The following is a 22586-nucleotide window of genomic DNA, read 5'->3' as shown; positions in this document are numbered from 1 at the left end:
CCTTCCTTTACATGTCGCGCAATGGGAAAGGAAAGTTTGGTTGGTGCAGACATTGGAATAAGATAACAATCAACCAGTCCAGAAAGCTCAGCTACCCACTTCTTCAAGGAAATCAGAACCTTCCAAACCGTCCACGTACTATGAACTTGTCGTTCTTGACTTGGGAGTTGGGACCTTCTTTTCTTCCTCTTTGAAGTCCAAATCTGTTGCTCAGAGCCTCAGAGTAACATGTGGTTCTTTAACATTGTGATTCCTACTTTCCTAATTTCAACGGTGGGAATTTTTCTCAAGGACTCAAGCCACCTTGGCTTGACCATTGGGCCGCTAAACACCTTTAGTTATCTCAGAAAAGTTTTGTATCAGAATTGTTTTGTCAAACTTCACGGCGAAAGGAATTTGAGACATAGGACCAGAAAATATGCATTTCGATGTATTATTTCTTTCTCTTGCAGTATACTTGCTTTGTCCACCTCCCAGGAGCATTGGACGCTCTACTTTTCTACCTGTAGTCCAGCCAGGAAGATAGATTTCCCACGTTATTCCCACACAGTCAAAACGTACCAGTAGTACAGTACAGTAGCTGAGCACAATACTTCACTCATTCCAGCCAAAAAAAATAAGCAATACTTCACTCATTGACGGATGATTGAATGATTTGCAGTTAAATTGTTAGTTCTATCTTGGGCTAAAAATCTCAAAATAGCCGGCCTTCTCCTTTGTTCTACCATGACTCAATTGAGTCAATTCAAAACCAAGCTACTCGAATTATCTTCCCAAAAGAAACATATGTATGACACTATGACGCGAACACTGAAAAATACTGTAAACAATGTAAGCAAGAACACCAAGAAAAATTTCATGATCTTGGCGTCGAGTACTAATGACAGCTTAGCATGTCATAATTTTAGAATGATTATGTGTTAAATTGCATTACACACGCAAGACGGAATTTGGGCCCAAATTGATTTCATAGCAATACGTGTGATCAGTAAACTTGATAAGTAAGACAACCAGTTGCTTAACTCATTAGAATTTCTGTAAGCTATTTTATGCACAAAATGTTGAAATAATGTTCAACGCATCACATCTTTTTATTCGTGTGGAGAATGTGCATTTTCTTCACGTATGTCGTCATGGCATCAACAATAAACTTGATATATTTTTGACGAGGCATAAGTCCACGTGTTCATTGAGTGTAGTACTTCTATAACTTGGCCCCTGCCATTTGACGAAAATGTACATGTTTTTTCGCATCTAGCATACATTTAGATGAAAATTAAGCCACGTCTTTACCCAATTTAGGTATTAGATTTACTTTAGTCGACGATCAGATTGATTATTAAGGGCATCACTTTGTATAATTGTCTATCAAACTGGGAAAATTTTAGAATTTCATGGTGTGAGACATTGAAGCTCATCTACGGCCAAAGGCTCAAGTTTGTAATCATATAAGCATTTTCTAACTCTAAGACAAAAGTGTGTCGCAAGTGTTGGCCAGAATGTGCATGTGACTCACAAGGTTTGTTTGCTGCTACTACTTGCTAGCATGCTAGCATAATAGTACTCGGATGAATCATGAATGTGACTTCATTTTTTTTTAAAGATCGAGTCATCCATGCTGTTGGGTTGTATTAGTACTGTTGTCAAAATCGATTAGACCTCGCATTAGGTCCATTTACAAAAGTATGTTTTGTTTCAATCCCAGCACCATGGTGTACCGTGTACGTGATTTGTCTTACCAAATAAAGAAAATTGTGTTTCATTGTTTCTCTAGTACATATATAAGAAGAGATAGGACATAAGAAGTACGTTTCTAGCTTCTACTCATTCACTCCATTTGCACGCTCTTGCAATTCTCATGAACTTTGGACCCGTGTTGGGATTCTATTGCTGGGGTTGGGAGTTCTTAACTGCCCTTCTTCTATTCTTTATTATTTCTTCTTAGTTTAGTCTCCATCTTCCTTATTTTTGTTGTTAATTAGCCATTTGTTTGTTAGAACTAACAAACAAAATAACAAGCTACAAAACTATGCCTCAGGCAATGACTATGGATCATGATCAATGTGACAAGGAACTCCTAGAGCATGTCAAGAAACCATCACCACCACCATTTCTATTGAAAACTTACATGCTTGTTGAAGATCCATCTACCGATGATGTAATCTCATGGAACAAAGATGGAACTGCCTTCGTCGTTTGGCATACTGCTGAGTTTTCAAGTGATCTTCTTCCAACCCTTTTCAAGCATAGCAACTTCTCAAGCTTTGTTAGGCAGCTCAATACTTATGTAAGTAGTAGCATATATATGTTGGAATTTAGTACACCACATACAACGTGTTCATTGATGAATTTGTATATTGTAATTTCTGAATACGTGAATTATATTGTTATATGAACAATCGGTGCTAAATACATGTATGAAGATATATGACCATTGTCAATGGTTGACTGGTTGTCCTTAATCAATTAGTTGCTATAGCTAACAAATCACCTACATACTTATTTGTGTGGTTTGTATGGTCTGTAGGGGTTTCGAAAAGTTGTAACAACTAGGTGGGAGTTCTACAACGACATGTTTCGAAGGGGGCAGCAGGATTTGCTATGTAATATCCATAGAAGAAAAGCATGGGAACGGAAGGGTCTTGTTTCCTCCGATAAACCAATCATATTAACTGCGCCAAAAGAAGAAGTTGACAATGAGCAAAAATCATCGCAGTCTACATCGTCCTCATCTTCATCATCTGGATATAACAGTCTCTTGGGCGAAAATAAGAGACTCAAAAAAGAGAATGGAGTCTTATTGTCTGAGCTAACAAGTATGAAGAACAAGTGCAAGGAACTTATTGATTTGGTGGCAGTTTACACTAACATGGAACAAGATGAAAGTCCTAAGCTCTTTGGAGTGAGGCTGGGTGCTCCAGGGGAGAAAAAGAGAAATAGATCAGCAGAGATCAGTGAGAAAATTCATGTTTTATTATCTCGATCCATAATCATGTAAACAAAACTAGTTAGTTTAAGTTGAAAGGACTTAGTCATACATGAACTGTATGCATCCCCAAAAACACCTTATAATCATCTAGCATCGATAATTATTGTTGATATTAAATCTTAGGCCGATACCGAGTTCAATGATATCCCTTTGGCCAACAGGCCAAGTGTCGGTTCTTCCTGAATCCTGATGTTCCGTTGCTAAAACCAAGTCGGACAAGGCTCGATCTCTTTATATGTTTTCGCTTCAACATATCTGAATTATGTATCTTCACGAGATTCTAGCTTGGAACTTCTGTATTTAGGGTCATACAAAACTATATTCCCTGCCGCACCTTATGATTGGAGACTTTGGAGCTTCCTTTGTAGGAAGTAAGGGCACCAAGGGACGTTTATAATAACCTAACTAATGTTCCACATTAAACTGCCTTGTCCAAGATTTTCTCACGCCATACTCTTTCATCACCCATTAGTATGGCTACGTACGCCTCACAACTGAGGCGTACACCTTAGGAACGCTTCAATGCCTCTGGAACGCCTCACACACTGAAGCTAGCGTACGCTTCCTATGCATATACGCATGACTCAACGCTTCTAGGGCGTTTTAGCCTTTAGGTACGCCTTGAGGCCTCAAACGCTTTTTAAAACATTGTCACCCATGCATCAAAATGATTCTTATGTCTACTGACCACACAAATGTAGCCATCTAATGTTGTGATATTCAAATAATAGGAATGTTGATCCTCGAACTTTTCATCACCCATATGAAAAGCTAGGATACAGTCTTTGTTGAATGTCAAGTGAATCTCTGACCAGTGAAATGCATGCACAATTAAGAATTTCTCCTGATCCAAAGATAATAATTAAGGAATGGCATGAATGCTTTTCCACGAGTCGTTCACACGTTCAAGAACCTGGCCTGATGAGCAGTTCACACGTTCAAGAATCCAACTTTTGATAATCAAGAATGCAACTTGGTTTGGTTGTTTACATCCATACATATGACTCCATGAGTCTCGATCTATTTCTTTTTTTACAAGTATCAGTAGAGCATCTTACTACTAAAAAAGAGGACGGTTCGATGAACATTAGCCGTTTCCCATTATACCCCTGTATAGTTCCAATTATTACACTTATAGTTAAAAAGGAGGTATGTAATAAAATATGTGATAAGAGGGTAAAATTGGTATTTGATCGGTAAAATTTAGACACCTCTCTTGATTGAGCAGCCCCTATATTAATTAATCAAGAAAAAGTCCGACCAATAATGTTTGACCAATAATGTTTTTGGGTTTTAATACCCCTGCATTGTTTTTATTGGCGTAATCATCATTCTTTTAATCGCTTCTAAATTTTATTGTTGGAGATTGACTAAGAAAATGTTAGATTAATTTTTTGCTATAGAGTATGTGTTTCTACTTTCATTCTTTTGTTAAAATTTTATTAGGTGTTGTATTGTTTAAATTTGTTAGTGTCTTTTCCGATTAAAGATGCTTATCGCTCTCAATTAGTTGTTTCTTCTTTGATATTTAAGTTTTACTAGTTTTAATTAATAAACTCTTTTCTATGTCAACATAATTTTATTCCTTTTAAAATATAGTTGTGTTACGGAGATTTTTGTAAGGATTGATGAATGGCTCCAATATTTTTTTTTTTAATTTTATTTAGTATAGCTTTTATTATTTTTATTATTATTTTTTATTATTAATTATTTCGGCATTAAATTTGTGACAATGACCAGATAACTAACATGTTTATATTTGATTCAATTTACATTACACAACAATTTTATATATCTTTTTTTTTTTGGTGCTGCAGTTTAATGTGAAAATCAGGCTGTCAATGGTTTCACACATTATGGATACACTTTAAGTTTACATTGAGTAGGATTCTATGGTTAGCGAAGTTAAATGCACATATATGAAAAATGGTGATGGGGATTTTGTAACCAAGTTTTTTATTGAGATGGGTTTAGTTGTAAACATAACTTTATATTTTTTCAAAGTTCAAATCCCAAACGGTGTGACCATATCGTTGGGGACTTAGTCCAAACGGTGTGGCCATATCGTTGGGAACTTAGTCCAAACGGTCACACCGTTTGGGATTTGAACTTTGAAAAAAATATAAAGTTCTGTTTTTTGGCCTCTTGACCGGTGTGGGCACATCGTTTGGACTAAGTCCCAAACGGTGTGGCTAAGTCGTTTAGGACTTAGTCCAAACGATGTGGCCATATCGTTGGAGACTTAGTCCAAACGGTGTGGCCATATCGTTGGGTTTGCACAATGAACAACCTAGTCGGGTCGTTTAAGCTTGAGGTTTTCGAATTCAATTTTTTGGGATCAATGACACACTTTTAATAATTGTATTTTTGGACTTTTTGGGACCAATGGCACACTTATAATAATTGTTTTTTTTTTTGTCTGCCCAACACAATATGGAGTCCATCACTAATAGGACTCTTTTATTATTGAGATGGGTTAAGTTGTAACCAAGCTTTTTATTGAGATGGATTCAGTTGGAGATGAGAATCAACTTGCTTTATGTACACTCTGCAGGTTGAATCTTTAGTGTTAAAAGAGCAATCAAAGAGTCATTAGTTTCAAATCATGTAACATGCACTTTGAAATGCACTACTGTTGCTTTGATTCACAAGAAGAGTGAATTTGGCGTTTGAATAGAATTTAGATTTTTAAATTGACAACTATATGTATTCATATTATATGACAAGAATAAGAAAGCAATATTACATCTCGACCTTTATGTTCGACTTTCAATCACTAGGATGGTTTATGGTTTAGGGGTTTCAGATTTAGTGTATTTGGGTTTAAGGTTCAGTGTCTAGGGGTTCAAGGATATGATTAAGGATTAGGGTGTAGTGTCTAGGGGTTTACGGTATAGTTTCAAGGAGTTACGGGTTCAATGATTAGGGACTACTTGTCGGGTATGGGTTTTCATTTCGTAGAATAGTATGAAGAAACTCCCAAAAGGTGCATGTATCTCAAAATAAGCTCATGTGGTGCTTATTGTTTTCTTCCGAACTTCATTGATTAGGTCATACAGTCCCTTGAGGGTGCATCCATATTCCCCAAATGAGCTACTTTCTGCATCTTCTTCTACTGGTATTTGAATCTTCTTTTGAACTTTGGATCATCTTCAAAATCAGAGTCACTGCTAAAATGAAATAAGAAATGAATTGCATTTTAAAATGTATAACAACAAATGAATCTCACTGCTAAAATGAAATAAGAAATGAATTGCATTTTAAAATGTATAACAACAAATGAATTTGTATTTCTAAATTTGGAGTACAGTCAATACAAGCTTAGGGATTTCACATTTTAAAATGTTGAATAATGATTGTGGAAATAAAAGAGAGTTAAATGGAAGCAAGATGCTATTCTAAGGGAGTTGAATTCAATAGTTAATGAATTTCTATATCTAATAATATTAATCTTTGTTAACACTAAAAAGAAATTTATTACATACCTTTGATTACGTTTCGGAATTGACGTCTTCCTCATTTTTCTCATTTTTGATTCCTTTACAAGCTTAATTTTAGTTCGAGAATTTAGTTGTTTAAATTTAGCAACTGTTCTTATCTCAAAAGGTTTCCTTTTTAGTTATGTAGAACCACTACATTTTGAGTAGCTAGTTGGTTTTTGTTGTTTGCAATATGAGGATATTTTCGTCTACTTCTTGTAAAATTGGGTGAACATGTGTTAGTTTCCTATTTTGGTCAAATTGAAGTATTAAATCCTAATTTTTTTAGAGACTACTAAATATTCTTAACTAACCCCTCTATAGTTGGAACTGGTGACCTATTATACAGGTAACACGCCATGGACACTGTATCTTCCTAATACTCTTTGCCTAGACTGGCAAACATCTTGCTCTTTCAAGCAAGGTTATATTCATCCTCTCTGCCATTCCATTCTGCTGAGGCGTGCCTCTGACTGTCCAGTGTCTGACAATTCCCTGTTGCGCACAAAACTCTTGAATTGGAAATGCCCATATATATATACTTAGTACCATTGTCAGACCTTAGTGTCTTGACCTTCCTATCTGTGCGATTCTCAACCCTTGCCTTCCACTTCTTAAATGTCTCAAATACTTCATCTTTCGTTTTTATCATATACACCCACACATAGCGAGTATGATCATCAATGAATGAGACATAATAGCGGTTACCTCCTTTAGAAGCCACTCTGGAGGGTCCCCAAACATCCGTATGCACATAGTCAAGGATGCATGTTGTCATGTGCTTGCTTGACTTGAATTTGACTCTGCACTGCTTCCTATATACGCAATGCTCACAGAACCCCATACTTGGCTTCTTCAAGTCCTTCAAGAACCCTCGCTTACACAACTCAGACAAACCCTTTTCACTCATATGCCCTAGTCGCATATGCCACATCTTAGTGCACTCAGAATCATCACTACATGCAACCACTGCTACATCGCCTATCACCGTACTACCTATCAAAATATACAAGGTTCCATGTCTTTGACCCTTCATAACAACTAATTAAAGAGCCACTGACAATCTTTAGGACTCCACCTTCCCCCACAAACTTGTGGCATTTGGAATCCAAGGTACCAAGAGAAATAAGGTTTTTCTTTAATTTAGTTCAGGAACATGCTCACATTGGTTAAAGTCCTCACTACACCATCATGCATCTTGACCCGTATAGTTCCAATTCCTACCGTCTTATAAGCAACGTCATTACTCATCAAAACGAAACCACCATCACTACTACAGAATGTCACATTTGCCACGGTAGGGGAGAAGTTTTATACCACTGTTCTACCAAAAACAGTGGCAACAATGTTTATACCACGGTAGAAATTTATATAGTTATTTGTTTATTAGTGTATGCCACAGTTTCGTGTAAACCGTGGGATCTAGTTTGCCATATGCCACAGTTCCAATTATTCATGTTTTTTAACCTACAGTACCCCACTGTTTCCCTCAAACAGTGGTTTATAACCTTTTTATTTTGGGGCAAAAAAATCTTATCTACCGTAGTACTGTGGCCTTTGAAATTTTACTCCAAAAACCCACACTCTCTCAAGAAAAAGGACTCCACGAACTCACTCAAAACTGTGCCGCGTTATTTGCTCTCCAACTTCTACCCTTCTTTTTAGAACCCTAACAATATTGACGACCATGTGAGCTTGTTCAATTTGTGAGCTTCTCTGTTCGTGTTTTAATTCACTTCATCTGGTAAGCATTTCTTGTTTCCAAATTCTTATTTGTTTTGTTTTTTTTAATTGTGATTATAAGTCTATCTCGCTCTTAAATTTATGAATTTTACTTCAAAATTCACGCTTATTTGCTCTTTGGAGGACACCTCATGAGGCTTCTTGGCAATTAAATTAACTAGGGTTGGACACTTAGAATGGGGTTTCTCTCTGTTCTTCTTTGTTGTTTTCTAGTGATTTATTTTAGTTCTACCGATCTACAAATTTGATTTTATGTTCTCTAAGTTGCTTGCCTTAAACTGTTTGATTGAACGAGTGTGTTGGTTGGATGGTGCGTTCTTGAAGCAGGTAGCAATGACCAAGTAGCAACTAATCTCTGTCTTTTCGGTTTATCGTCGATCTATAAAGTGTTTGATAAAATGTTGCACTAATGGGGATTTTATTATGGGTTAAGGTCTTTGATGAATCGTTGCAGCACAAATTTAGAACTAAAATTTATTGATGGTTTATGAAATATCTTTGGATATTGATGTGCTTCTTTGGAAACACCTTTACACAAAGCTAACCGATGCTACCGGGATTTTGAAAATCCAATTAGATGTTGAAAGGCAATCACTCTCTAGGCAAGTATTACTGCGTCATTATGTGTTTCTTTTTTATTAAACACTTCTATCTATGACGTTCTTAAGATTTCATACTGAGATGACCTTAAAGGCTTGACTGAGATATTAAAGTCAAGGATTGTTGTTCAGTCTGATGCCAATGAATGTGCGATTAGAAACTTCGGATACTACCGTAGGTCACGCGTAAGCTATTGATGCTTCATTGAGCCAGAAAAATATAAATATACTTGATGATGAAAAGAAAGTAGTCTACTTAAATAGAGTTCAGGAGAAATTCCAATGCTTTTTCCTCAACCAACTGTAACTAATACATCACTCTTGGTACACTGTTCTATACCTAGGTGCTTTTTGTGCATGCCCACTTGCCCTGTCTGTTCATACATGTCAGACCTGGTACTTAGAAGCATGAGTTCTCATTATTTTGTTTTTCCTGATTTTGTAGTCACTAGATCTAGTTTGTGCTTCACCAATAGATATTCCAAGAGCTTACATGGGTACTTGAACATCAAAGGTAGGCGTTGCTTCCCAAAGTAAAGAGAAATCAACTCCCCTACTTGCTAATGCTTTTCTATCGAAGACATCTATTCTGGAACTTACCCCAAAGTCATCATTATGTTTGGCTAATGCTACGGTTCAACAAAGTAATTCTTATTTAACACTAACAGATAGAGGCAGAGTTGGGGTTCAAAGTTTCCGTCCAACTCCTTATTCTAGAGCTGTTCATTCAAGATCTACTTCTAAGGTATTGTGAGTTTTAATTATGCCATTTTAGTCATTAAACGTAAGTCACACCTTGTTCAATCTTACATACACATGCTTATTATGCGACCCGGTTGGAAGGTGGTGGTGGCGGATCTCGTAACATCTATCTTGTCAACAAATAGGAGGCAATTGCAAACTTCTGTATATGGCGGTAGTCAGGTGAAGTACTCTCGTATAAGTGGTTAACAATTGGTTTTGCTATGACATCATGCAAGGAACAAAATCAATGTGATATTATTCTGCTTCTGAATGTAGTAACCATAGTTAGAAACATTGTTTAGTTGAGCTATTACCTTATATATTTAAAGCCCAATGGATGGACTCAATCATTGGCTAATAAGCTTATTTCTTCTTGAAATACTTCTAATTACAATTTTATTTTTCTGAAGTTATTATTGATCACATTATTTGTCATATGTGTTATGATTATCTTATTGTATATACTCATATTGAAATTATAATAATCAACTCAAGTGGTATTGCTCTATGTTTTTCTTCATTGTTTGTAAGATGTTTTTTTACTAATGTTATTGTTTTATATTTCAAGCAATCATAATAAGAAACGTTATTAGCTACTAACTGAAATGTTTCCATTTCCAACGGACGGAAGTAAAACTCATTCATTGGTTTAGCTTATTTATACTTGTAGTTATTTCTACTAATTAATTACGAGTATTTTTCAAATACAACCAAACCTCATTGCCTTTGGCATCTGACCAGAACCTCAATGCCTTAGGCATACGAGGATCTCATTTTAAACTCTTATACAACCATGGTTTACTTTGGTCTACCACTATGCCAAATAACTGCAAACTTTCATTTTGGTGTTATTTAATTTGTAAATATTAGGTGTTTAACTTTATTTATTATGAATGCTTTTTCTTTCTCCCTTTAGAATTCTTTATGACGAATTTGTGGGTTGCCTTGATGTCGTTGGATTTATAAACCTTCACTAGCCTTTAGTTGACGTTTTTATTACTACAATACATGTGTTACATTGTCATTTTTCACGTCTATATTTTTTTTACTACCTATGCATGATCTTTAACTAGTCTTGGACACCCTAGCACTAAATATTAAATATAAGATTTGCATTAATGCTCTCATAAGAAGTAAACCACTTTCTATTCGGGCACATATGGTAAGAACATCCAAAATCAAGAATCCACCTTTCGGTCATATAGTCTTGTATGGACACACAGAGACTCAACTCGTCCCCTTCAGAGCCTGAAGCATAACTTGCTTCAATTTTTGCCTTATCTTTCTTCTTTCCATCTCTCTTGTTCTCTTTCTTCGGGTGAGGACAATTACTTGCGTAATGTAGGGGTGGGAATTTGGCCCTAACAACCCTAACCCGGCACTGACCGACCCGACCCTAAGCCTTATATACAAAGCCCTCACAGAGTTTAGGGCAGGGCTAGGGCTAAGGTTCTGAAACATAGGCCCTATCCTAATTCAACCCTAACCAAGCTCTAGTTATAGTTTCACATTTTCACTATAAATACACGTACCATAATTGTCCAACTCTTTGTTAATTTTAAATTAAAATAATATTGTCATTTGTAATTTATCACTTACACCCAAGGGTACTTCCAATAACTTGTCTTATATAACAAAAACTTGTCAACCTATCTAGCAGCCATGAAGAACAATGAGCACTAGCCTAATAAAAATAAGACTTTATTCCTTTGATCATCAAATCAAAGTCTAGAACTTATTATTCTCAATTTATTTTCCCACTTACTTATAAAATTATATTTTTATTCACATCCAAGCCAAGTCTAGAACTAAAGGTTTCCGTCCATACCATTAAAGCGAAATCTGAGCGGACATTTGTAAATACGTAAAACCAAAAACAACCGTTGTCCTAAAAAATGACATTTGTAAAACGAAGAAAATATATAGGCCCGGCCCTAAAACCCGGCCCTAAAACCATTAAAGAGGGCTTAGGGTAGGGTCAGGGCTTTAGATTTAGACTTGTGACTGGCCGCCCGCCCGACCCTATCTTTGACTTTAGGGCGGCCGGCCTAATCCCCTTTAATATCTAAAGGGCTTTTAAATATTTAGTGCCGGGCTAGCCCGACCCGGCCCATTGCCCATCCCTAGTGTAATGTCCATTTTCATCGCAATTGTAGCACTTCACGTGTCAAAGGCTTCTTTGACTTGGACCTAAACTTCTCATTGCTTGTAGAAGCATTTTCATGCGACCTTCCTCTTGCCACTAGCCCCTGTCCTGCATCAATGTTATTATCTACACGTGTCTTCTTCATCAACTCATAAGAAAGAAGTGCACTTTGAACTTCGTCAAGATCAACATCTTCTCTGTTCATAAATATAGTCATTAGATGCTCATAGCTTTCTGGCAAAGAGAATATTAAACATGCCGTTTGATCCTCATCATGATTATTTTCCACACAGAGAGGTTCAATCAAACTGAAGGAAAATTTGACATTAGCATTTTGTGTATAGCGAGTAGCGACACATCTTTGGCACCAAAGAAGAGACCATAGAATGAGATAAGACGATAAAGACGCATTTTATCATTTTTTGAATGTTTTTTGTTTATTCATGAACTTCAATAATTTCATCACCAATAGCTACATGAAGAACATGTGTATTGACATCTGCAGTGCCAGAAGGAGCGCAAACGGCAGCATTGTTGCCATCCATGGTTTCAATTCCATCCGCTGATCTCTTGCCTGCGACATTATTACTTCCAACTGATAACCACTGGACTTGTAACTGTAACTGCTCAAATTTGTACATGAACTGTAAAGCAATTCTCATTCTCTTGTCTAGTTTCCTGGCAGGGCTTTGGAAAACATACTCTAGTGCCACACTTGGGAGTTCAGTCAGAAAGAGAGACACCTTGTCCACAAATAGTTGCTCCATTCGTTCATACAACTCTTTGAATGTTCCATGCCTTCCATCTTCAATAAAATCTTTTATGATTAGACGTTCATCTGAATCGAAAAAAAGAGCACAATTCAATAACTGTCCGATCTCTTTAATAACCTGTAGTGGATGATTTGGGACAAATTGCAAATGAGACTCCGCAGTATTGAAAGAAATATTCTTAACTTGGGGATACTTCAATTGCACAGGGTTGACTACTGTCTTTTGAAACCAATGATTACTGATGTCCCTAGTCATCCACAAATTCTTTGCTAGTCTTCTTTTGAATATATTAGAACCCATGGAATCCAATCTCTTGTCGAGAAAATAAATGATACTAAAAGCTTCATCTAAAGCTTCGACTAAGGGTGTGCTAAATTCCAATGGTAACAAAATATCTGACAGTCTTACAAGAATTACAAGTAAGAGACAATTGTTAGTTCCTTCGATAGAACGTGATTCTTGAGATGGATGACTTCTGGATAGGAGATGGATGAGGCGACGTGGTTCATCCTCCTGCCATTTTTTGCTCCAACTAGTCAAATCTGCAGTAGCATTCTCACCAAGATAATCAGTGCCATTTCTTTTGGAAATAAGTTTCCCCATTGCCCAAGTTAAAAATATAACTACTTTATTCGTCCAGGTGAGACCTACTGCTGTTGCAAACAATACTCGAATGACAGTATCTTCTACTTGGCATTTTTTCATGATACCAGAGTAAATTTTCCAATTTAATAGCAATTTGGAAAACACCTCGAAGGCCTTAAATTGGTCGCAACTCCATTCGTTCCATGATATATTTTCTTCAGGTGTGTAGTGGTTCATTTGGCTTGCGACGGAAAACCACCTAAAAGTGATGGCCAATGTACCCAACACTAGGGTGATAATTTGTGACACCACGACGATCAAAACTGACCATTTATAATCTGAAACTCCTTCGCAAAACCTCAAGTGCTTAAGAAAAAATGTCCGGAAAGCAACTTCTAGGAAAACCAGCGGGGATATTGTGCAAAGCAGGCCTACAGCAGGACAGTGGGCAATCGAGCAGACTCTTACTTGATAGTTATACATGGCAACATTTTCATAGATTAGCTCAAGTCGTCCTCTATAACTCAGTCCTACGTCATATCCTTTTCCCCAACGTCCTCTGAATCTCATTGCGCTGGCTAAAAAACTAGAGTAGAGGGTAAAATACCACAATATGATGAGTATTAGACACATTAAAATTAAAATGATGATATGTTCTATGAAGAAAACCGAAAAGATCAAGCCCGTAGCCATTTGTATGCAAGTATTAACAATAACAGTAACCACAAGAATAGTCAAGGAGGCCATATTAACAAACAATTCAGAACCTTCCATATCTAAGACGGAAGGCAAGAAAAATCCCATTGATATGCATATAAAAGTAGTACCACAAAGTTTAGATAGCTGATCCTGAGGACTAGGCATTGGGGTAGTGAGATCAAATGGGAGTTTTGTTGATATTGCAAGAAGAGACAGTGTCAAAGAATTGAGTGAAAAAAATTCACAAGGCAACCATGGTTTTTTTCGACGATAGCCATGAAACACATCACAGATCATTAACAGTAATAATACCAAAGTGGCTGTTGAGATGTATAAACCTATAACTGGCATTGGAGCAGCATACTTGGTATCTACTACCCCCCCTAGACACTGCTGTTTCTCCATTAGCCTTATGTGTGTTCAACCCAAGCCTCTTCTTCAGTTTCCTTTGGTATTTAAGCTGCTAATTAGCTTATCTGACTTGAGAATGTTGACACCGGTATAGGTTTTCCACTCTCAAAAAAGAGTCTTCTATGTTAATTTCAGCGTGGTAGACTTTTAGTGCACTGGTACTTTTCCCATAACCTCAGTCTTCCAGACAGTTCCAAAAGGCAGAGTTTGCAATTTACAAGGTCTTTTTATCAAAATTTAATGTGAAAAATCTTTCGTATGCTTCCAAGATGTCATGAAGATTTTTCACTAAGAGTATGTTAACCAGAGAAAAACAGATTACTTGACTTTGTGAGAAAAAGATGGGCAGACCTATTACAATTTTTTCCCTACCAAAATATTGTTCGAAGAGCAAAAAAATACTTGGATTTGCATTTCATACAAATGAAGCAATGTTTTGAAAACTGAACCAGTGATCGAACCGATTTTCTATTGAAATGGTTGGACCTGGTTCAACCAACGTTTGACCTGATTGAACCGATTTGCCTATATTTATAATCCTTTTTTATATAATATATACTTTATAATTGATTTTTCAATTAATGACATGCAACAAAATATTGAGTCGAATCACTTGCGGACGACACAATTATGCAGAATCAGATTACACTCATTTCTATATATATAAACTTGCAAAATATATAGGCATACATGTCAGAAAGTTCGGAGGAGGCTTCACTCCAGAGTCCAGGGGTTTTCTCTTTTTTGGATTTTAAGGAGTGATAAAATGAGAATCCAAAAATTGATCTCGGGTACATTAATTAGAAATCGGTTCATACCGGTTGGTTGGTTCACCGGTTCACCAGTTCAACCTTCGGTTTGATGTGAACCAAATAGTTCAACCATTTTCTCTATATATTACAACTTGACTAGGTAGGACGATTGTATACCTCTCAGTCGTCTAGACTTGGCCAGCTGGTTCAATAACTTCATAATTTTAGTGGACTCTCAACGACCAACAAGGTCAGAATCTTCCATCTCAGGATCCAAACAAGAAAAAAGAACGTACAAAATAGGCAATTATAGTTGAACACTTACGATAGGGTCGTCCAGTCTTCAATAACTTAACAAGCTCGTAATTAAGTCCTTGTAACTCGACCGGTATAGAGACACAAATAAAGTGGGTTTTCCATCCTGCATACACTGACGAGCCTAGTACAAAATATCGTGATATATTGTGACATATCGCGATATGTTTAGAGACTAGTATTTGTCTGTGTATTTGTCCGTGCCGTACGACACAGATATGCACGCTTTAAGCTCCCCCGATGTGCATCCGCCCCCGGTACGGTACATATATGTGCGCCTTCGGCTTCGGCACCCCCGACATACATCCACCCTTTACTCATGTTTCCAGAGTATGACACAGATACACGCGCCTTCGACGCCCCCGACGCTCATCCGCCCTTGGTACACCTTTGGCTTAGGCACCCCCGACGCACATCCGCCCCTTACTCATGTTTCCAGAGTACGACACAGATACGCGCGCCTTCGGCGCCCTCAAAGCACATCCGCCCCTTACTCATGTTTCTAGAGCCCAATAGCCCATAAAAGTTCAGCCCAAAAACAATACATACTTTTTTTAGATGGGGTAGGTAAGGTGAGAATTTTTTTTAAACTCACCCCAAAAAATTTGTTAACTCACCCCAAAAAGACAATCTAGTGACTATGATGAGGGGGTGGCACGACCAAATATCACCTTATGAGGTGGAATTTGTCTTCCCACTCCTCCCTTCTTTGTTATATAATATAGATATGCAAGCGCTTCAAATCCCATGAGTAAATATGTCTTACGCCAACAAAACCTGAATAGTTGTTAAGTCCCTTTATAACAATTAGAAAAATAAATAAAAAATCAATAGCAAACTCCTATAATCCAAAGTATATATTGATATCAATAAAAACCTAAAGCTCAAAAGTTATACAAACCCTGTTGTAACACTATTAGGCAAGGAGCGGAGGCGATCTTTGGGGTCTTGACAACAGAAGCTAAGGCGGCCTCTGTGGTCTTGTCAACAGGAGCTGGGGTGACCTTTGGGGTCTTGACAACAGGAGCGGAGGCAACCTCTGGGGCCTTGGATAACAGGAGCTGAGGCGACCTCTGGGGTCTTAACAACAGGAGCTGGGGAGACCTCTGGGGTCTTGATAACAGGAGCTGAGGCGACCTCTGGGGTCTTGACAATAGGAGCTGGGGCGACCTCTGGGGATGCAGTTGATAGCTAGCCTTGAATTGGCGTGACTATAGTTAGCCCCAACTTTGGAGCTGGATTGACTTGTAAAAGATGCGAGCTAGCACCAAAGAGTTAGTACGAACTAACAGTAGTAATTTTGGAGATGCATGGAGCATAATAACATAACTGAACATGGTTAGATGGCAGTAATGAGCCCCAGTCCGGAGATGGCTGTGGCTAGCTCCCAGCCCCTAGTTTGGAGCTTGATCGACCTGTAAAATATGTGAGCTAACACCATAGATGCGGTAGTAATTCTGGAAATGCATAGAGTTTAATAACTACACTATAGAGTGCAAGGCTCTGAATGTATTGAGCTACGTGTTGACTAGGACATGTGCTGCCATCGTACATTGCAAAGCGTGGATTTAAGCTTCAAGGCTTGCCATGCTTTGTGGGCTTGAGGATTTTTGTTTATGTAAAGTAGTTTCTCAAGAAATCGAGACCACATACGGCGCCAATGTAAAGATGTTTTTTAGATTGGTAAGACCGAGTTCATTCTGAGCGAACTGCCTACGTATCTATCTCTCATCCCTAGGGGGAGAGTAGAATCAGGTCTGACGTAGTTCATGTGGGAGGTATTTATAGTTGTTGAGCATGAAGATCTGCTTTACGCGTGTATTGACGAGTACATATGTGTGGTTGAGATCAGGAATGCGTGTAGGGCTGGTGTTGGTAGGAATTCCGTAATGATGGAGAGTGGTTGTAGTAGTTCATATATTGCGGTAATAGATTGTCCTGGTAATGATTGCATCTGGACAAAGGATGACGTCATGAGATAGAACGCTCTGGGTGAGGATAAAAACGATCTTGTAGCTCGGGTGTGTGAGCTGATAAAGTAGATCGCTCTGAAGGCAATTCAGGGAACGAAGTCAGAGGTCGGTATGGTATTTCTGTTATGCTTAACACGTGCTTGATATTTCTGAATGAGATTATCACTCCCTCACACTTCCCTTTGATCAATTCAAGTAAAATATTACAGCTTGGTATCAATGTTGTTAGAGACTTAGAGCAACAGGAGCTGCACAAATCTCAGGGGAAGGTTGATCTCCATTTACATTCATGTTTATGCGATAATGTTTATGCGATAATTTCGAAATTCTGACCTCGCAATAGCACTTCTTTGCAGCAAAGCTAAGTCCTACTGTCCTACTAGTGATAATATTTGGCCTCCTAACGGAAAATTTGATATGGGTCGTCCTTCAAACGGTTTCTCTTCCATTCCCGAGGCCATCGAAGAGATTCGTCAAGGCAAGGTTTGTAAGTTTCTAGTTAGAAAATTCAGAATTTCTTTGTTTATTACTAGCTTACCACTGACTCTGGTAAAACTATGCAGCTTTTGATCGTTGTGGATGATGAAGACAGAGAAAATGAGGGTGATTTGATCATAGCAGCATCCTTGGTGACACCAGAGGCCATTGCTTTTATGGTTAAGCATGGGACTGGAATCGTTTGTGCATGCATGAAAGCAGAACAACTGGAGAGCTTGCAACTTCCTTTGATGGTTAATGACAAGGATAATGAGGAGAAGCTTCGGACAGCATTTACAATTACTGTGGTAAGTAGTTTGCTCGACGATCAACAAGAATCACAGACTTGTCTGTAAAACTAGGCCGAGCAGAGCAGAAACCACTAAACGTCTTTGAGCAGAATGGGTTTTGTGAGTATTTTATAACCCCCATAATAAGCTAAACCTATTGTTTGGTGCATTTGAATTGTCACATCCTACGTATGCGATCTCTTCTTACTTACAATCAGCTTTAACAGGATGCCAAACATGGTACAACTACTGGAGTTTCAACACAAGACAGAACAACTACAATTTTGGCTCTAGCATCCAAGGATTCAAAGGCTGAGGATTTCAACCGGCAAGGTCATATATTTCCCTTGATGTATAGGGAAGGAGTTGTACTTACAAGACCTGGATACACTAAAGCTTCAGTTGATCTTGCACTATTGGCTGGATTGGATCTTGTGGCAGTCATTTGTGAGATTGTTGACGATGATGGTTCCATGGCCCGACTACCCAAACTTCTTGAATTTGCGAAAAAACATGGCTTGAAAATTATTTCTATTGCAGAACTGATCAAGTTTGTACACACACGTATATTGTAAATGTTAGTACAGATTATGGAAAGTGTTCGACAATACTGATGAAACTAGGCATTTGATGTCATTTACCTATCCTTCTCAATTTTAAGAATTCAATTATCTTTTTCCCAAATATGAACTCCACATATGGCTCATGTACATTTCTCAAAGAATGCATCACTTCATCAGCCTTTGAATCCTCATGATGGTTAACATTGTACTGACAAGCTGTGACATTTTCATAAACTTTTTCACCATACGATTTGGGAGATATTAGTCGAGTTATTGGCTAATCAACAAGATCACTTATAAGTATTAGTTTTTCAATTGAAGTATTAGTTTTTATTGTACCCCAGCAATGCTCAAAAAACGGTGGAGGAGAGTAAGGATTTCTGCTGGACCATTATCTGTGTCACAAACTCGCAATCTACACAAGTGAATGCTAAATAATCATTTTTTTTTAATGTGTGTGCCTCTCCTTTATGTGTGTATTAATGGAAATATTTTCTCCAAAAAAATTAAAGGGCAACATAAACTGCCAGTTCTAATGTTAGTTCTCTAATATGAGACTCACTTAAGTTCAAGATGTAATCAAAGCAAATTGATGTAAACAAGGAACAAGGATCATGTTTGAACATTAATGAAGTAATTCAGGGAGCTTAAACAGGATGAAATGGGCCTGATACGACAATCTACTTTGATAATAGCATATTTTGAAATCATAGTGCAAGTGGCAAGGGTAAACCTAAATAATTTTTTACCTAAAAGGCGCGCTTAAAGTATAAAGATGACAATGCCATCACAAAATTTTTGGTGCAAGTGTGCAACCGTACCAGGCAATGTCTTTCCTCATAAAATTTATCATTTTACAGAACTCCGGTCTATTTATCCATGAAAGAATGGTAATTCAACACTGACTGGAAATATGAAATAAATTAGTTACACTTACCCCAACTCAACCACAGTACACTGACGGAAACTCAAGAGATAAGCTTTGCTAACTTTACTTCTCATCGGAAACACCATTTTCGATTCTGCTATCGGAACTAAGGTATGGAACTTCAATCATGGGTCTGGGAAATGGACGGCCTTGCAAGTCTTTTGGAAAGTACTCAAAGTCAGGGCCGAAATTGAACTTGACCAAACAGTTTGGTTGATCGGGTAGCGTGTACATGGACGCAGCAGGGTAGTAGCTACCTCCATAGAGATCCTTGAAAGCAACACCTTGATAGATTCCATTTCTGAAGAAAGATATTTCGCTTCCTACAAAGCAAAGGAAATTTCTCAGTATATACAGTAGGAATCAGCAACAGTTTTTTTTAATGAAAGTGCGATGTTCCAGTTAAATACGAGAAACAATTAGGACAAATGATGCAAGCAACTATTCTTTTACTCTAAGTCAGCTGTGTGACATGGACTATTTATGGTCTGAACGTCAACCAGTGGCACGTAGATGTGTCTGTGTGTGTGGTGTTGGACTTCCTAACACTTCAACTTCCCACCATTACATATGCCTATATCCTCCAAATGTCACTCATGTTGGTAGAACATGAGGCCACACATCTCATGCATCAGCAAAACATTGTCATGGATCCACACAATATCCACTGATGCCAATCAACCAAATCCTCACATAGGAAATTAAGTATAAAGCAATACTCCTGTTGCCCAACACCATAGGGGCAACAAAGATGGACAAGGCATAAAATTGAGGGGATTTCCAAGGACATTAGAACTTAGTGCCCTTGGAGATACAACCTTTCCGACTAGCAAAGTTCCTCATGAGTGTTCCCTAATGAGGTCCAAAAATTAAGGCTTTAAAAGCTAATCATGATATATACAGCTGTGCATTACAATATTCTGCAGCTAGGTTGTCAAACCCGGTGCAAGGGTGCCCATGGCACCAACGCGGAAGTTTTAATAAAATGGTCGCAGTTTGTTGTCAAAGGCGGCCCAACATGACACTTGGGGAAACCCTAGCCCCAAGCACCTGACAACATAGCATCTATTGACAGTTCACTTCCCTACAAAGTGACGTTGGAGGGAATTTTCAACTTTAGGCAAGAAAATATGGATGATGACAGCCAGTGCATATTGCAAGGACTGCTTAACACAACAAACCAAATAAAATTTCCGAATAATTCATCAATAAGAATGTACTCATTCTTAAGCTGATATGATGTCTCAAAGGCACTTTTTGCACAGGTGGGAAGAACCCCAAGAAGGAAATGATAGTGCACACAACGGGTGCGACTGCACTCCCAAAAATTTGGAAAAAAAATCCAATACTACACTAGTCATTAACTGATGCATGTCCTACTATAACATTCACACCCATTTTTATTTTTATTTTGACTTTTTTTCCAAAGAGTTAAACCAGTGCACCCCCAACTTAGATTATAGGTTACAAGCACTCTCGCAGTCCTAATCTTAGGTCCCGCACAGGCTCAAAAAGTAGCGTAATACCACTCAACGAATTTCAATCACGCATTGAACATATGGCAGGAACTAAAGGGAAGAATATTCGTGAAACAAAATCAATATTATATTTCACGTAGACATTCTAATACATGATAGTGCAAACTTTCACAGTCACATCCTTAACTGATAGAAAGTTATATTTAACATGGAAACAATATGCTGTCGCAATGACACAATAGTACCCACACAAATACGCTGAAATTGAACGGTTACTATCTTTACGAGCAAACAAATAAATATGCAGTCAGATTAGGCAACACAGTAAACAAAAATTATCAAATGCCACGTATGAAATGTTAAATACTCTAATTTTATTCACGAATAAATTCGATTCACCTGGTACTACTTTTGGCAAGTCTTCCTTTCCATCAGTGGCACACATGTACTTTTGGCCCTTATGCCAAACAAAATGCGGGGGATTCGGCGCATAAAGAGCTCCGTCAGGTAGGTTTATGTAAAAGCCAATAACATCTCCTTCAACATACCCTTCTCCATATTTCTCTCTCATAGCCTTATAAAGCTTACTTCCATCTACATCCCTATATCCAAAACTGTTTCCATCATACCCAACCGGTGCTTGCAAATCGCCTTTCTCCATCGACCACCCAAGCCTACTATGCCCAGACTCCCCAAGCTTTTCAATCTTAATTTCAAAATACCAAGCTCCTTCCACAACACCTCTTGTCGCCCTCACCATTCTATACCCTTTAGAACTCCCTGCGCATAATCGATCATCACTAAGCTCGATTTTCTCAGCTTTATATACCTTAGAAAGACATATTTTCAATTCAGGCGAATCGTCACTCCTATCAGGAAATCGAGCAACAGGGGTTATGAAAACATTGTCTTCTGCATTACTAACATGGTTGTTATTCAATTTTTCTTCTTCTTCCCCTTTCGAGACACGGGTTTCGTCCAAACATCATTATTACTTTTCTTCTTGGGTTTCTTCAATGTAGTAGCAGTCACAGGCGTGTAGCTGTCATTGTCTCCATTCCCTCCACCGGCATTGTTTCAGAAATCACTAACGAAAGCGATTTCCTCTTTTTTTTTGACGAATTCTCCCCATCTTCCTCTGATTCCGATATGGTTTTTTGTTCTTCATAGTCTTCTTCATCGTCATCCTCCGAACCATCTTCCTCCGACATTTCATCAAACACTTGGTGCTCCTGTTCCAACGTAACGGGTTGTAATTCTTCACTGGCCTTTTCATCAAACAATTGGTCTTCAACTTGAATGTGGTTTATAGGATGTGTTTCTGAAGGAATAGTAAACGTGTGGATGTTTGTTTCTTCAATGTGAGTAGTAATAGATTGAAATTGTTCATGATCAATTACCCCGTTGCTCGTTTTGGCAATGACTACTTCTTCTTCTTCGCTGTGAGTTTTTTCTCTCAAAGATTCCATCTTTGAAAGAATGTATCTCACACTTGAGGTAATTATTTTCATTTATTAACTCTTTATTATCTAGTAATAATTTGTTGTCGAGGTAAAAAAATAGTCAAGGTAAATTTTTTTAGGGGTTTAGGGTTTTGACTTTTTGTCTTGGAAACAAGTCCCATAATATTTGGGCCGCGGTA

At 37.8% G+C, this 22586-nt stretch overlaps 3 protein-coding genes and 1 pseudogene across 9 annotated transcripts; 2 read left to right on the top strand and 2 right to left on the bottom strand.

Annotated features, from left to right (window-relative positions):
- The first annotated feature begins 1228 nt into the window (after nucleotides 1-1228).
- LOC147484161 (heat stress transcription factor B-3-like) lies at nucleotides 1229-3134 on the top strand. 4 transcript variants are annotated; one of them, XM_086581140.1, is made up of 3 exons: nucleotides 1229-1519; nucleotides 2039-2287; nucleotides 2528-3134. In XM_086581140.1, the coding sequence occupies exons 2-3, from the start codon at nucleotides 2042-2044 to the stop codon at nucleotides 2996-2998; spliced, it is 717 nt and encodes a 238-aa protein (XP_086437266.1). In that variant the 5' UTR covers nucleotides 1229-1519; nucleotides 2039-2041; the 3' UTR covers nucleotides 2999-3134. The 4 variants fall into 4 exon arrangements, with proteins under 4 accessions (XP_086437266.1, XP_086437268.1, XP_086437267.1 ...); XM_086581142.1 differs by having other exon boundaries at nucleotides 1229-1805; XM_086581141.1 differs by having other exon boundaries at nucleotides 1229-1895.
- An 8976-nt stretch (nucleotides 3135-12110) lies between these two features.
- LOC147484160 (uncharacterized) lies at nucleotides 12111-14520 on the bottom strand. 3 transcript variants are annotated; one of them, XM_086581217.1, is made up of 2 exons: nucleotides 13886-14514; nucleotides 12111-12538 (listed from the first exon to the last, which is right to left on the bottom strand). In XM_086581217.1, the coding sequence occupies exons 1-2, from the start codon at nucleotides 14160-14162 to the stop codon at nucleotides 12138-12140; spliced, it is 678 nt and encodes a 225-aa protein (XP_086437343.1). In that variant the 5' UTR covers nucleotides 14163-14514; the 3' UTR covers nucleotides 12111-12137. The 3 variants fall into 3 exon arrangements, with proteins under 3 accessions (XP_086437343.1, XP_086437344.1, XP_086437342.1); XM_086581218.1 differs by having other exon boundaries at nucleotides 14096-14507; XM_086581216.1 differs by having other exon boundaries at nucleotides 12399-12538; nucleotides 12657-14520.
- Nucleotides 14521-17004: 2484 nt separating this feature from the next.
- Nucleotides 17005-19208, top strand: LOC147484159 (bifunctional riboflavin biosynthesis protein RIBA 1, chloroplastic-like). Its single transcript, XM_086579719.1, has 5 exons — nucleotides 17005-17160; nucleotides 17418-17477; nucleotides 17548-17691; nucleotides 17772-17993; nucleotides 18203-19208. Exons 1-5 carry the CDS (start codon nucleotides 17005-17007, stop codon nucleotides 18548-18550), a joined length of 930 nt encoding a protein of 309 aa, XP_086435845.1. The 3' UTR covers nucleotides 18551-19208.
- Nucleotides 19209-19333: 125 nt separating this feature from the next.
- On the bottom strand, nucleotides 19334-22413 carry LOC147484158 (protein TRAUCO pseudogene; annotated as a pseudogene). The gene is made up of 3 exons (XR_015205544.1): nucleotides 22064-22413; nucleotides 21344-22022; nucleotides 19334-19789 (listed from the first exon to the last, which is right to left on the bottom strand). The product of XR_015205544.1 is annotated as a protein TRAUCO pseudogene (transcript).
- Nucleotides 22414-22586: the final 173 nt, after the last annotated feature.

The sequence above is a fragment of the Coptis chinensis genome, chromosome 8 (genome assembly GCF_015680905.1).
Source record: "Coptis chinensis isolate HL-2020 chromosome 8, ASM1568090v1, whole genome shotgun sequence".
Lineage (NCBI taxonomy): Eukaryota > Viridiplantae > Streptophyta > Magnoliopsida > Ranunculales > Ranunculaceae > Coptis > Coptis chinensis.
This window is presented reverse-complemented; position numbering and strand designations above follow the sequence as displayed.